Source organism: Salvelinus fontinalis, chromosome 35 (genome assembly GCF_029448725.1).
Source record: "Salvelinus fontinalis isolate EN_2023a chromosome 35, ASM2944872v1, whole genome shotgun sequence".
Classification (NCBI taxonomy): Eukaryota; Metazoa; Chordata; class Actinopteri; order Salmoniformes; family Salmonidae; genus Salvelinus; species Salvelinus fontinalis.
The window spans coordinates 6,120,929-6,136,593 of record NC_074699.1 but is presented as its reverse complement, the minus strand read 5'-3'; the positions used below and the strand labels follow the sequence as shown (position 1 = coordinate 6,136,593).

General features: G+C 43.3%; 1 protein-coding gene and 1 pseudogene across 2 annotated transcripts in view; both read right to left on the bottom strand.

The window, feature by feature from the left end:
• LOC129834290 (sodium- and chloride-dependent glycine transporter 2-like) overlaps nucleotides 1-4,223 on the bottom strand; it is a 56,998-nt gene extending 52,775 nt beyond the window's left edge. Inside the window, exons 1-3 of one of the 2 annotated variants that reach the window (XM_055899148.1) lie at nucleotides 3,903-4,223; nucleotides 2,418-2,888; nucleotides 992-1,130 (exon numbers count right to left, since the gene is read on the bottom strand). In XM_055899148.1, the coding sequence (XP_055755123.1) occupies nucleotides 992-1,130; nucleotides 2,418-2,888; nucleotides 3,903-3,905 (613 nt within the window). In that variant the 5' untranslated portion in view covers nucleotides 3,906-4,223. Of the gene's footprint in view, nucleotides 1-991; nucleotides 1,131-2,417; nucleotides 2,898-3,902 lie in introns of those variants that run through there. The other variant, XM_055899147.1, reaches the window with a different exon arrangement.
• Nucleotides 4,224-14,003: 9,780 nt separating this feature from the next.
• Nucleotides 14,004-15,665, bottom strand: part of LOC129834111 (protein arginine N-methyltransferase 3-like) — a 120,833-nt pseudogene continuing 119,171 nt past the window's right edge.

Here is a 15,665-nt window from a genome sequence, read left to right as displayed (position 1 = left end):
TAGCGGGTAATAGTTAAATAAATGTGACATGTCTAATTAGGCTACATGCAAGGGAGGCAAATAAGTATAACAGCTACATTGTAAACGTTCATTCGTAGGCTAGGTTGTAGCAACCTCATGATGGGTATAAGGATAATTTGAGTATCATGTAGCCTTAACCTATCGCTGTTACATTGAACTGGGTGAATGGAATATGAATGACAGTCATCCAATATGCTAAAATAGAAAAAAAAAGGCCAAGCTCATTAAACAAATGATGTGTTATACTTATTTGCTTCCTTTGCATGTAGCCTAATTAGTTCTATAAGGTCATTAATTCACCCATCATGAGTGTAGACCAAGCTAAATTGAAATTAAGATAGGCCTAGTAATAATAATAATAATATAAATAATATTTTATTTACAGATCTGATTATCAATCATAAAGCCTAAATAAATTAACTAGAATCCACGAAAAAGAGTAGTCTCCTAGAAGCTGAAAAATAATGTTAGCTAGACGCTTTCTATAACTGTTTAGAAAACGTGTCACAATAAAAAGTCGCCTATTCCTTTTGAGAGAAGAAAAAGCAAGCAAAAAGGAAAGTCAATAATATGTTTTTCGACACTAATTTCAACTCCAATGATATAGCCTAGCAAGTGAATGAATTAAAGTCATGTATTTTCGTTTGACAATGTTAAATTACATTAAGCATACTGCTGTTTAAACAATGGCAAAACAACAATACAAATCATCCAGGATATGAAGCCCTTTTAAATCGACTTAATCCACATTGTGTTCCTCGAATTGAATTAAATCGTCAATTTCGTTCATATCAATTATGGGTGATGTCAAACATCTACATCTATCACTGTGGAGCAATGGAATATCTAAGTCAAATAACACTGATCAGTTTTGGGATACGTTTTATTTTCCGCATTTAGGTGCTTGTGCATTTACAACTTTAGTGACATTTGCAGTGCAGGTATATTCTCAACTCAACAATCTCCTTACCTCCACCATTTTGGAAGGCAAGGTATGGAAACCTCCACACGTTTCCCAGTCCCACGGCATAACCAACCATGGACAGGATGAAATCCAATTTATTAGTCCAGTTTCCCCTGGCCTTATTCTCATCTCCACTCTCGTCCTCCTGGGAAAAACAGTGGATTTTAGTGGTTTCATGTACATTAAGTAACCATATTGGACTTCAATTTAGTATAGCCTATCATTAAAACGTCTCAGATCCCAAACCCCTTGCCTTTCTGGGCGAACGATTCGTTTCGTTTTTCGATCTATTACATTGGACACAAGTATAGGCTATTTGCAACAGTCAGAAAACACAAATGCACTCCGCTTCGACGCACACAGCAATCGCGGGAATACCACTATTTGATTGATGCGAGCATTTTAAAACATGACAGGACACATTCATATAAATATTCATACAAACAGATCATTCAAATTTCCTCATTTCTGATTCCGTGCCAAGAGGGGTAAGAGGGAGACCGGGACCAAGCGTATCAATGGAGCACTGTCAGAAAGGCGGGAGACTAGAGTGAGAGGAGGGGAGAAAGGAGGGGAGAGAGGAGGAGAGTGGCGAGGAATGCCCTCGCGGGGATTGGAACAATGGGCAGAATGCGCAGCCTTATGTAACCCATTGCCAAGCGCTGTCATGGGTTTACTGAGACCAATCCCGAGAGAGCATGATGCGGGGTTTCTATCCCTCGTTCTATCTATACCTGACACACGGAGCAGCGCAGTGCGGGTGATATACCATTACCGTATGCTGATACACAAACAACCATTTTACAGGCATATATTGGGCATCTTCCTTTATCTCACTGCAGTGGGAAGATTCTTTCCATTTAGCACCTTCAAGATGACGTTTTAAGACCAACTTTGTTGAGCGAATTGTATCAAACAGATAGTCTATTCTAGCCAAAGGCAGAAATCGAAATCGATAGCCTACCTTTTTCGTTCTATATTTTGATAATTTCCTCCAATAACTGGGAATTATTCTAAACTATTATATTGGTGAATTCTACCCGATTTGTAGACAATTGTAACCTATGGTCACTGCCTCTGGCCATCGCAAATGGAAACTCACTCGAATAGGCTATATAGATCATATTCTCTCAAATCACCCCTCAGCGTCAGTCTCCAGAGCTGGACTATCAGAAGGAGTCCCATGGGACCGTAATTACAACTTCTCAGCCCGCAGCATGTCACCCCCACCTCGGCTTCCTTATCCGTGAAAGACCTGATAACACCACAGCCAATTCTCTATCTTAATAGGCAATACAGGTTGCATGTCAGATAGATCACCATTCACTCCGAACCGCGGTTCGTCTTGTAATCCAGAAACCCCCCTCTAAGCTATCCTGACCCCGGTTGGGCTATCCTCCCGTATCGAAACAATTCGTTTGAGCCCACTTACCCCGATCACGGCGCCGGGCTGAACAGACGTGTTGCCATCTGCGCCCAGAATGATGGTGGTCTGACTCATGGTGGTCCAGTTGCCCGATGCATTGTTTTGATCCCCGGTAGCCCTAAGCGGGTCCCCGCACTGGACAGGGACAACCTGGGCAGCAGAACCACCAACTGAGCTGGTGGAATCCTCACGGAAGGCCGAGTTCGCAGCCACGGATCCAGGCACCGCCGGAGCGGCATTTTTAAATGTTCCATAGACTTTACTGACTTCTCCCGGTTTGTTTTCCGTGGGACAGAAAGTTTTGCTCTCGTTGGATGGCGCTGGCTGAGGAGCCGGGTAAGCGGCGGACGTTTGATTAAGGGCATTATACGGGTTGTTTGCGGGAACTCCCACCGCTCCCTCCAGCTGGTGCAACGGGTTAAAACCGGTAGGAGCATTGGCCGGCTGTTTGGTCATCTCTCTCTGGTCGGAGAAATCCTGCAACATGCAATTTACAGATGAGGCTCAGCACACAAGACAAGGGATAAAATAAATATATATAAAAAGGCTTTACAAACAGAAACACTTTAAAATGCATTTACCAGGTCGGTGTGAGCACTAGTAGGCTATGAATTGAGAATGAGATTATTTTAGCGCTATTATGTTCAGATCAAACCTATAGGCTAATCACCTACAATAAAAACGAATGCAGCAGTGGTGGTTGTTTCTGCAGTACAGTATTTTAAAAGCCCTTTGTCGCATGTTTTGGCTCCGCTGCTCTGGGCTTCAGATCACGGTCTGCGGGGGTTTGCTTCTCCTGTTCCCAAGATTCTTTAATTTTACGCCCCATTCCCCCCATGTCATTCAGCTCCACACAGCTACTGATTTTTATGGGCAATAGACAAGCTGCCGGGCTCTTGACAGGTCCCCTCTCCCCGACAGGCATGTATGATCACTGGCACCGGGCTACAGCTCTGGGAGGACCCGGGCGTGCAGAAATACAAATGACTATCTCCGCATATATAGCCTAACCAAGAGGAAACAATGCAATGTAACATGATACATTTAAATTGAAGTTAATAAAAGGGAAAAGGAGATACCGTTTCTGCGTGTTTTATCTAGCACCTTGCATATAGGCTGTAAAAAAGGACACGCTTTGATTTCGTTTCTCATATAAATTGCAAACAAATACATTCAAGACAAATAGCCCGACTTGAAGTCCTTGAATGGAAAATATCGAACGAAATACGAGTGTTTTCGATTGAACTCAATGCATCCTTTGCTCAGAGATTGCAAAGTGAATGCAAGTTGTGAAAAGTTTTTTGCACCATGGACAACGCACAACGCCGCTACTAAATATAACCCATTATCCAGCATGCAGTTTGAATAAATGAAAATATTTCCACAAAACGAACTTCGGCTGCTTCAACCATTTAGATAAATAAGATAACTTGAATGACAAACGTAATGTAGAATTGAAAAAAAAAGAAACAAAGTATTTAGCCTACTCACCATTTGTGAAGACGCTTCAGACGTGCTGACGTTGAAAAACAGCTGTGAAGAGAACTGGAAGAAGTAGGAGTGGATTTGGCCTTGCTTAGTGTAATGCTTTCTATACCTCAGTGGGAAAGATTGGGTTTGCGTCAGTGCGGAGCAAGGTGCCCTTCGCTTGACATTTTCTTGATAATAAGAGTTTGATAAATCATTGGCCTTGGATTCTGATTTTTAAAGCGACACCGGGCGAAGACGCGCAGGATCGTGCCCATGTTGTCCACGCACATGCCGCTCAGTGTGTGCGTGTTTGGACTGACTCATTCACCAGCTGATTAATAATACACTTTTCTCGAGGGCATGTGTACGTACACACGCGCTAGGGAGGATTTGCATGTAGGCCTATATACATTTTGGGGATGGAGAATGCATGCAGCACTGCAATTGGTGAGCGAAAATGTACCATTCGTGGGAGATACGACGACACTGACGGGGAAATTGTTTCGTTAAATGGTTTCTATTTTTTGCTAGACTATGGGGTTTATTGTATTGTAAATATGCCTACTTTGCGTTTATGCTATTGAACATTTCTTAAGAAAGTTAATATGTTGAAAACACTGAACAGGTAGCTTAACATCTAGTATCATATATTACTTCTTTAGCCTATATTTTAATATTAGGAACACATCATTATATAGGCTACGACATATGATTATCAATATTAAAATATGATTTTTCGTTTCCATAAAGCCTGTGTTAGTAAATGTTTTTTTTTATACAGGCTATACAGTTTGGTCTATACTGTATATTTATCAAAGATTATAAATATCCACATTAACACTTATTTACACCATTATCCTTGTACAAATATTTCTGAAGTGTGTGATGGCAAAAACTGCAGACTGCTGCAACGTTTTTTTGTTGTTGAAGCCTCCAGGCTATATATAGGCTTTACTATGCTTCAAGGAATTTAAGCACACATGCGATATAGGGTTATACGTTTCTGTGTGCGTCACCGAGACAAGCACTGATCAAGTGTCGAAAAAAAGTGGGCGAGGTCTTCATGAAACGACTGAAGCTACTCATTTGTTAATCTTTTACGCAAGAAGGACACTTTTTTTTAAACACGTGGCCATTGAGGTATCGCGCTACACTGGAGGCTTTGGAACTTTCCCAGCACCACAAATAGCCTCCCCTAAAATACTGCATTGCGCACGGCATTGTTCGGCTTTTTCTTCTTTGTTAACGAAATGTAGCCCTCACTCAAAATTGGTTCATTCTCGTGCGCAAATTATCCGATGAGCATCCTATTGTGTTGTTATTCAGACAACTGTTATGCAACCAACCCAAACCCTTGAGAAAGATAAAGAAATCATCCGAATAACACCCAACCCGGAAAAAACGGTCCACGGACCTCGCAGTGTCTACAAACGAGCGCGTCACTGTAGTCCGCGTGCCTTATTAAATGTGAGATAATCACCTGCACGCAAAGCTGCGCCCGTGTGGCGAGCGCACCTCGTAAATCTGGGCCATAACAGATAAGGGCCTCGCGCTGCAAAATTAGCTCGCTGCTCCAAGGTTTAATTACTTTGTCAACAGGGAATAATTGTAATTGATTTTTGCCTCTCTTTCCTTGTACTTCTCACACCTTCCCCAAGACACAGAATGGGAGACGGCAGGAGACGTACTTTGAGTTCCTACTGTGGGGGAACCTTTTTGAAATGTAGGGTTCCTCGAGGAACCTTATTGAAAATAAAAAAGGATTAAAAACCTTAAGTTTTAAAACATTTTATTATTAACGACATTTAGCAATAATAATAATACAAATAATAGCCTAATAATAAATGTGATCTAATGACACGAAACATCCATGGGTCATTTAAGATTTGTCAAATGTATATACCAATGTTGACATTTTAATTAGGTCTATTAAACATGAAACAACAATAATAAAAATGAAAACAATAAATCCAAAACAAAACAACAAGCCCATACTTTGGAGCAAACACTTTTTTTTAATGAATTAAAAAATATATATATTCCATATATTCCATAGATATTATATTTGGAAAGTTTTAGATCTTGAAGTGGGTATGGCGTTACTTTAATGCAACACCTCACACATGGAAATATTTGATTTGTGCTAATCCAATATTCACCCTACGGCACACAAGAAGACATACATTTGCACAGGAGGTGTGACAGCAAAGTATGCAGTATGCAGTATGCAGGTGTGACAGCAAAGTATGTAGTCCAAATTCTGATTTAAACCAATTACATAACCATTGGTTACCAACCACCACAGACAGATGAAGGCATGGCCTGGGTGATGCCCTGGAGAATGCCCTATTGCCAAAACGGTGGAGGTTGGATTTGGAGATGATGAGATCAGAGGAGGCTGGTGGGAGGAGGTATAGGAGGACAGGCTCATTTCTGGCCTCCACTGAAGGCCAGGCACTCTTTCTTGCCTTATATTTTGGCTCAGGCAGAAAACGTTGTTTGATGTAGTGATATTTCAGATAATCTGTAAGCAAGACGTGTCATAGAAATCAAGTGGCGTTGGCATGTATTTGTACTATTGTTAAAGTTTTGTTGGTGACCTGGTATGCAGAAATCACTGAGCAGAGATATAATTCTATAATGCAACATACAGTGCCTTCAGAAAGTATTCACACCCCTTTACTTTTTCCACAATTTGTTGTGTCACAGCGTGCATTTAAAATTTATCAAGTTGAGCTGTTGTGTCACTGATCTACACACAATACCCCATAATGTCAAAGTGGAATTTTGCTTCTAGAACATTTTAGAAATTAACAAAAAATGTCATGCTGAAATGTCTTGAGTCAATAAGTATTCAACTCGTTTGTGCTTAATAAATTGCATAATAAGTTGCATGGATTCGTTCCGTGTTCCATTATAGTGGTTACATCATTTTTGAATGACTATCCCATCTCTGTAGCCTACGCATACAGATAATTGTAAGGTCCCTCAATCAAGTAGTGAATTTCAAGAACAGATTCAACCACAAAGAGGGGCACCGATTGGTAGATGTGTAAAAAATTATTAAAAAGCTGACGCTGAATAATATCCCTTTGAACATGGTGAACATATTAGACTTTGGATGGTGTATCAATACACCCAGTCACTACAAAGATACAGGCGTCCTTCCTAACTCAGTTGCCGGAAAGGAAGGAAACTGTTCAGGGATTTCACCATCAGGCCAATGGTGATTTTAAAACAGTTATAGAGTTTAATCGTTGTGATATGAGATAGCTGAGGACTGCTCAACTACACTGTAGTTACTCCACAACGCTAACTTAAATGACAGAATCAAAATAAACAAGCATCTCGTTTGCAACAAGGCACTTAAGTAACACTGCAAAAAAATGTATGAAAGAAATTAACTTTTTGTCCTGAATACAAAGTGTCATGTTTGGGGCAAATCCAACACATCACATAATATTTTCAAGCATGGTGGTGGCTGCATCATGTTATCAGTATGCTTGTCATTGTCTAGGACTAGGTGTCACGTTCCTGACCTGTTTTCTGTTGTTTTTGTATGTGTATAATGGTCAGGGCGTGAGTTTTGGGTGGGCAGTCTATGTTTTCTGTTTCTATGTTGGTTTTGGGTTGCCTGGTATGGCTCTTAATTAGAGGCAGGTGTTTTGCGTTTTCCTCTAATTGAGAGTCATATTTAGGTAGGGTGTTCTCACTGTTTGTTTGTGGGTGATTGTCTCCTGTGTCGTCGATGTCTGTACCATACGGGACTGTTTGGCTGTTCGTTCGTTTTGATGTAGTCTGTTCCTGTCCGTGAGTTCTACGTTTAGTTATGTAAGTTCATGTTCAGGTTTCGTCTACGTCGTTTTCTTATTTTGTAATTTTGTAAGTGTTTTGTTTTCGTTTTGCCGTCGTATTCAAATAAAGAGATGGCTTATTTCCCTACTGCTGCGTATTGGTCCACTGATCCTTCTCTCCTCTCCTCGTCCGAGGAAGAGGAGGACAACAGCCCTTACAGAATCACCCACCAAACTAGGACCAAGCGGCAAGGGAAAGCTCAACAGAGCAACCAGGACTCCTGGACTTGGGAGGAGATCCTGGACGGTAAAGGACCCTGGGCTCAGCCAGGGGAATATCGCCGTCCCAAGGCGGAGTTGGAAGCAGCGAAGGCAGAGAGGCGCTGGTATGAGGAGGCAGCGCGGCGACGTGGTTGGGAGCCCGTGAGTCAGACCCAAAAATTTCTTGGGGGGGGGCACACGAGGAGTGTGGCAAAGCCGGGTAGGATACCTGAGCCAACTCCCCGTGCTTACCGTGGAGTGAGAGGGCGTCGTACTGGTCAGACACCGTGTTATGCGGTAAAGCGCACGGTGTTCCCAGTACGCGTGCTTAGCCCAGTGCGGGCTATTCCACCTTGCCGCACTGGGAGGGCTAAGTTGGGCATCGAGCCGGATGTCATGAAGCCGGCCCAACGCATCTGGCCACCAGTGCGTCTCCTCGGGCCGGCATACATGACACCAGCCTTACGAATGGTGTCCCCGGTTCGTCAGTATAACCCAGTGCGGGCTATTCCACCTCGCCGCACTGGCAGGGCTACGGGCACCATTCAACCTGGTAAGGTTGGGCAGGCTCGGTGCTCAAGAGCACGTGTCCTCCTTCACGGTCCGGTATACCCGGTGCCACCTCCATGTACCAGTCCTCCGGTGGCAGCCCCCCGTACCAGGCTGTCTCTCCGGGTTCTCTCTCCAGCTGTTTCCTCCTCTCCAGCGCAGCCAGTGCCTATACCACGCACCAGGCTGTCTCTCTGTCTCCTCCAGCCAGAGCCGTCCTGCCATGACCAGCCAGAGCCGTCCTGCCATGACCAGCCAGAGCCGTCCTGCCATGACCAGCCAGAGCCGTCCTGCCATGACCAGCCAGAGCCGTCCAGCCGGGACCTGCCAGAGCCGTCCAGCCGGGACCTGCCAGAGCCGTCCAGCCGGGACCTGCCAGAGCCGTCCAGCCGGGACCTGCCAGAGCCGTCCAGCCGGGACCTGCCAGAGCCGTCCAGCCGGGACCTGCCAGAGCCGTCCAGCCGGGACCTGCCAGAGTCCCTCAGCCGGGACCTGCCAGAGTCCCTCAGCCGGGATCTGCCAGAGTTCCTCAGCCGGGACCTGCCGCCCCTTATCCCGGTGCTGCCCCTTGTCCCGGTGCTGCCCCTTGTCCCGGTGCTGCCCCTTGTCCCGGTGCTGCCCCTTGTCCCGGTGCTGCCCCTTGTCCCGGTGCTGCCCCTTGTCCCGGTGCTGCCCCTTGTCCCGGTGCTGCCCCTTATCCCGGTGCTGCCCTTTATCCCGGTGCTGCCCCTTGTCCCGGTGCTGCCCCTTGTCCCGGTGCTGCCCCTTGTCCCGGTGCTGCCCCTTGTCCCGGTGCTGCCCCTTGTCCCGGTGCTGCCCCTTGTCCCGGTGCTGCCCCTTGTCCCGGTGCTGCCCCTTGTCCCGGTGCTGCCCCTTCTCCCGGTGCTGGCCGTTCATTTAGGGGGTTTTAGTTGGAGGGTGGTCATTGGGAGGGGAATACAGAAGCGGGGAGTGACTATGGTGGTGTGGGGACAGCGTCCGGAGCCTGAGCCACCACCATGGTCAACTGTCCACCCAGACCCTCCCCTGGACTTTGTGCTGGTGCGCCCGGCGTTCGCACCTTGAGGGGGGGGTTCTGTCACGTTCCTGACCTGTTTTCTGTTGTTTTTGTATGTGTATAATGGTCAGGGTGTGAGTTTTGGGTGGGCAGTCTATGTTTTCTGTTTCTATGTTGGTTTTGGGTTGCCTGGTATGGCTCTTAATTAGAGGCAGGTGTTTTGCGTTTTCCTCTAATTGAGTCATATTTAGGTAGGGTGTTCTCACGGTTTGTTTGTGGGTGATTGTCTCCTGTGTCGTCGATGTCTGTACCATACGGGACTGTTTGGCTGTTCGTTCGTTTTGATGTAGTCTGTTCCTGTCCGTGAGTTCTACGTTTAGTTATGTAAGTTCATGTTCAGGTTTCGTCCACGTCGTTTTCTTATTTTGTAATTTTGTAAGTGTTTTGTTTTCGTTTTGCCGTCGTATTCAAATAAAGAGATGGCTTATTTCCCTACTGCTGCGTATTGGTCCACTGATCCTTCTCTCCTCTCCTCGTCCGAGGAAGAGGAGGACAACAGCCCTTACACTAGGGAGTCTTTAGGATAAAAAGAAACAGAATACATCTATAAGCACAGGCAAAATCCTAAAGGAAAACCTGGTTCAGTCTGCTTTCCAACAGACACTGGGAGACAAATGCACCTTTCAGCAGGACAATAACCTAAAACACAAGGCCAAATCTACACTGGAGTTGCTTACCAAGATGACATTGAATGTTCCTGAGTGACCTAGTTACAGTTTTGACTTAAATCATCTTAAAAATCTATGGCAAGACTTGAAGTCTGGCAACTTGAAGAATTTTTTAAATAATAATGGGCACATATTCTACAATCCAGGTGTGCAAAACTTTTAGAATTACCCAAAAAGAGTCACTGCTGTAATTGCCGCCAAAGGTGCTTCTACAAAATATTGAGTCAGGGATGTGAATACTTATGTAAATTCGATATTTCTGTATTTCATTTTCAATAAATTTGCAAACATTTCTAAAAACATGTTTTCACTTTGTCATTATGGGGTATTGTGTATAGAGAAAATCTATTTAGTCAATTTTGAATTCAGGTTGTAAAAGCAAAATGTGGACTGAGTCGAGGGGTATGAACACTTTCTGAAGGCACTGCACAATCTGTGGAAGTTGTGAGAAGATTAGCATATGTGCTAACGTGCATCTACAGGTACAGTGCTGCCATATTTAAATGCAGCAACTATTTTTTATTAGAACCATTAAAGACTTTAGTAATGAGTTTAAACACAGAATCTGGAGTGAATCTGACGTATGGTTCATGAGAAGACGATTGCAGCTGCTTTTGTTAGCATTAGCGTTACATATGCAAAGAATTAGTTGTTAAAAGTTCTCGTTTTTTTTGAGATATCAGTACCAAATTCATCGTGGTTCATCTCAGGGATGTCCATGATAGCGATGACAAGTTTCAAGTTGATAGGCCACTGTGGAGTGGATTTACACTGGTTTAAATGTACATGTAAAATCTGAGTATTGATTTGTCAATAACTCTGCCATCTTTTGACCAATCCCTTAGCTTTCAAATTTGATAAAAGTGACCAATCTATGCTTGAGTCATTTGACTATGTCAAAAAAAAAAAAAAAAAAATTGTGACAATAACAATAGGTCTTCACAGCTTTGCTGTGTACCCCAATAAGGCCATTTATTCATATCACACATATTGAAAGACCCGGGACACACAGAAGTGGAAAAATAGCTTTATTAAGCAAAACCAAATCCGAGGCGACAGTCGCCACCTGATCACGAACCAGCAATCCTTTCTTTTTCAGAACTTATGATTCATGTTCTGAGGGGAAGAGTGGAAAAGCATTCTGTTGTCAGCAGAGCTGCTCAATGGAGTATGCAGAGCGGGAGGTTTGTTAGATTATTTTTTACGACAAAATAAAACTCACTATGAATGTGTCCCAAATGGCACCCTATTCCCTACAGAGCTCTATGGGTCCTGGTCTAAAGTAGCACACTATATAGGGGAAAGGGTGCCATTTGGAATGCATACTTTATGCTGCGAGTAGTAGACCAGTCAATCTGGGAAAAAGTGCTTGTTTTTTATTTTTCTTGTTAAAGGCTGTCATCCATGCTAGATCAAATAGTGATCGGTGACAAAGTTAGGCCGGATATGTTAAATTTAGTTTAAGGCCATTTTCAATGGGTTAAAGGTCAAATCTGGTGAAAATGGGCATAATGGAAATTGTAATAGATTTAGGTAAAGTATCCTGAAATTCTCAACCAAACTGAGTCGATTACCAAACAAACACAGACTATGGAATGGATATGTTAATAGTTACTTTTCGTACAGTTATTATGCTTTAAGACATGCAAGTACACAGAAAGGATGAACATTCAGATTTTTTCAGCTATAGTTGTGGTCTATAGCACCACCAAGTACCCTTTTCAGATGACCTAGACCAGGGCTCTCCAACCCTGTTCCTGGAGAGACACTGTCCTGTAGGTCCTAATCTAGCACACCTGATTCGAATAATTAGCTGGTTTATAAACTGAACCAGCTTAGTTACAGTTGGGGTTGGAGTGAAAACCTACAAGAGAGTAGCTCTACAGGAACAGGGTTGGAGACCCCTGACATAAACCCTGTGAGAAAACTGCAGTTGACCCCACTGAACCAGGAGAACTTTACCTCGTAAAAATCCGACATTCTGGGCCAGAGATACTGAAACTGTAATGTCATTTTTAAGGGTTGAAATGTACATGCATGCAGGCAAATAGGATAGTCACAAATTGTGACCAAATTTACTGAACATATCAATATTAACCAGGGATGGGCAACTCCAGTCCTCGGGGACCTAGTTGGTGTCACACTGTTGCCCCAACACCTGACTCCAATAGTCAACCAACTCATGATCTTCAGTTTAGAATGCAATTAGTTTAATCACCTGTATTTGCTAGGGAAGGGTAAAATTACCACACCTCAGTAAACAGCACATTAAAGTCTGCTTGGAGTTTGCCAACAGGCACCTAAAGAACTCTCAGGCATTGAGAAAAAAAGATTCTCTGGTCTGATGAAACCAAGATCGAACTCTTTGGCCTGAATGCCAAGCGTCACGTAGGGAGAAAACCTGAAACCATCCCTAAGGTGAAGCATGGTGGAGGCAGCATCATGCTGTGGGGATGCTTTTCAGCGGCAGGGACAGTGAGACTAGTCAGGATCAACGGAAAGATGAACGGAGCAAAGTAAAGAGAGATTCTTGATGTAAACCTGCCCCAGAACGCTCAGGAACTCAGACGGGGACGGGGGGACGGGGACGGGGGATGGGGGACGGGGGTGGGGGCGAAGATTCACCTTCCAACAGGACAACAACCCTAAGCACACAGTTAAGATAACGCAGGAGTATCTTTGGGACAAGTCTCTGAATGTCCTTGAGTGGCCCAACAAGAGCCGGGACTTGAACCCGATCGAACATCTCTGGAGAGACCTGAAAATAGCTATGCAGCAACGCTCCCCATCCAACCTGACAGCCTAAGAGGGTCTGCAGAGAAGAATAGGATAAATTCCCCAAATACAGGTATGCCAAGCTTGTAGCGTCATACCCAAGAAGACTCGAGGCTGCAATCGCTGCCAAAGGTGCTTCAACAAAGTGCTGAGTAAAGGGTCTGAATACTTATGTGTGATAGTTTTTATTTTTAATACAGTTGCACAAAAAAAATTGAAAACCTGTTTTTGCTTTGTCATCGTGGGGTATTGTGTGTAGATTGATGAGGAAAAAAAATGTCATTCATTTTAGAATAAGGCTGTAACGTAACAAAATGTGGAAAGGGGTCTGAATACTTTCCGAATGCACTGTATGTATGCATGTAAATAGTCTGTTTATATTAATTTAGTATGATCAGTGAATTGTCAGTATTTGTAACTATCCTATTTGACTGCTTGAACATTTTATCCCTTAAAAATTACATTACAGTTTCAATATCTTTGGACCAGAAAGTCAGATTCTTACGAGGTAATGTTCTTCTGGTTGAGTGGAAGGGGTCTTTTTCCGAAAGGGGTCTACATCAGGGCTCTCCAACCCTGTTCCTGGACAGCTACCATCATGTAGGTTTTCATTCCAACCCTAATCTAGCGCACCAAATTCTAATTAGCTGGTTTATAAGATGAATCAGGTTCATTACAACTGCGGTTGGAATGAAAACCTACAGGGGGGTAGTTCCCCAAGAAGAGGGTTGGAGCGCCCCGGTCTACATCATCTGAGAAGGGTACTTGGTGATGCTACAGACCACAACTGTAGCTGAAAACATCAGCATTTTCAATCTTTCTGTTATTCGCATGTCTTAAAGCATAGACATTTATGTGTTTGTTTGATAAGCCACTCAGTCTTTGTTGAGAATTTCAGGATATTTAACCTAAATCTATTACTATTCCCATTATGCCCATTTTCACCAGATTTGACCTGTAACCCATTGAAAATGGCCTTATAAATCGAAAATTAACATGTTATCCAGACTAACTTTGTATCACCGCATCTTTGTGTGATCTAGCATAGATGACGGCCTTTAACAAGCAAACAATTCATAAAACATTTCCAGGTTGGCTGGTCTACAATAGGGAAAACAGATGGCAACATTATGAAAAGTACGGCAAAATTGCAAGAATAATGTACATACAAGGCAAACGAGGACAAAATGGGAACGTCACAGGTAAATGTTGACCCTTGTGCATAACTGATTTAAAAAGTTTCCACATTTAAGTTTCCACAGCGAAGTATATACATTTTTAAGAAATGGCACTTTCCAAGAAATCAACTCAGATTTTGTATGAGGGAATGTGTTCATTAACAGGTATGGCGTTAACATGCAGTGAACTCCACAGCTTGTTGTTCAAGCCCACTTCATACTCTCCCTGTCTCAGCAATCAGTCAGTCTACCTGTTTTGTTTTTTTAGATTAATCCCACACACTTATATTATCTACATTTACTGCTCCATATGAAGATAAGTTGTTTCTGATTCCATAAGCGTTAAACATTTCCTAATAACAACCATAATACTACTATTTGTTTTGGCAAAGTATGGGGAATATTTCAGGAATATTTCAGCCACACTATTGATATGATGTCATCGTCGTCATGTGATCAGTGAACTCACTGCAGGGCTGTAGGTCTGCTTCCTGTCATGGAGGTCAACTGTAATGAACAGCGAGCGGGGGGGCTCTTTTTGTTGTTGCGTATGGTGATCCGTCCCTGAAGCTCCTCCCCTAGAGAGGAAAACCACCAATAAAAGTGAGATGCTGAGCACCAACCTTTGACTTATGTTCATCTGTATTGGAGCGCTCCGGGTTGAAGTCTCCCATAGGAACAGATCTAGGATCAGCTTCCCCTCCCCCAACCGTAACCTCGACCATTAATGCTACACTGACCCAAAATCAATGTCCTGGAGCCGCACATCTCTCATCTGGAGAATAACCTCTCCTAGGCAATAGAGAGTAGGGCTATTCAGTTACAGTCCCAGAGTGCCACATCAACATCAGGCCAATAATTCAATAAATACATAATAAATACATTCATTGATCAGAGTAAAATGTATGTACAAAAAGTGCTGTAATAAACGGTTCACCCAATATGGATGGAAATACCCTCAAATTAAAGTTTTCACAATCATTGTATCATTTCAAATCCAAAGTGCGGGAGTACAGAGCCAAAACAACAATGGTGTCACTGTCCCTACACTTTTGGAGCTTCCTGTGCAGTGCATTCAGACCCCATGACCGTTTCCACATTTTGTTACGTTACAGCCTTATTCTAAAATCGATTAAATAGTTTCATTTCCTCATTAACCTACACACAATACCCCAAAATGACAAACCAAAAACAGGTTTAGATATGTGCAAAACTCCCCCTGAAATATAACATTTACATAATTATTCAGACCCTGTACTCAGTACTTTGTTGAAGCACCTTTGGCAGTGATTACAGACTTGAGTCTTCTTGGGTATGACGCTACAAGCTTGGCACACCTGTATTTGGGGAGTTTCTCCCATTCTTCTCTGCAAATCCTCTCAAGCTCTGTCAGGTTGGATGCACAGCTATTTTCAGGTCTCTCTAGAAATGTTCGATCAGTTTCAAGTCCGGGCTCTGGCTGGGCCAGTCAAGGACATTGAGACTTGTCCCGAAGCCACTCC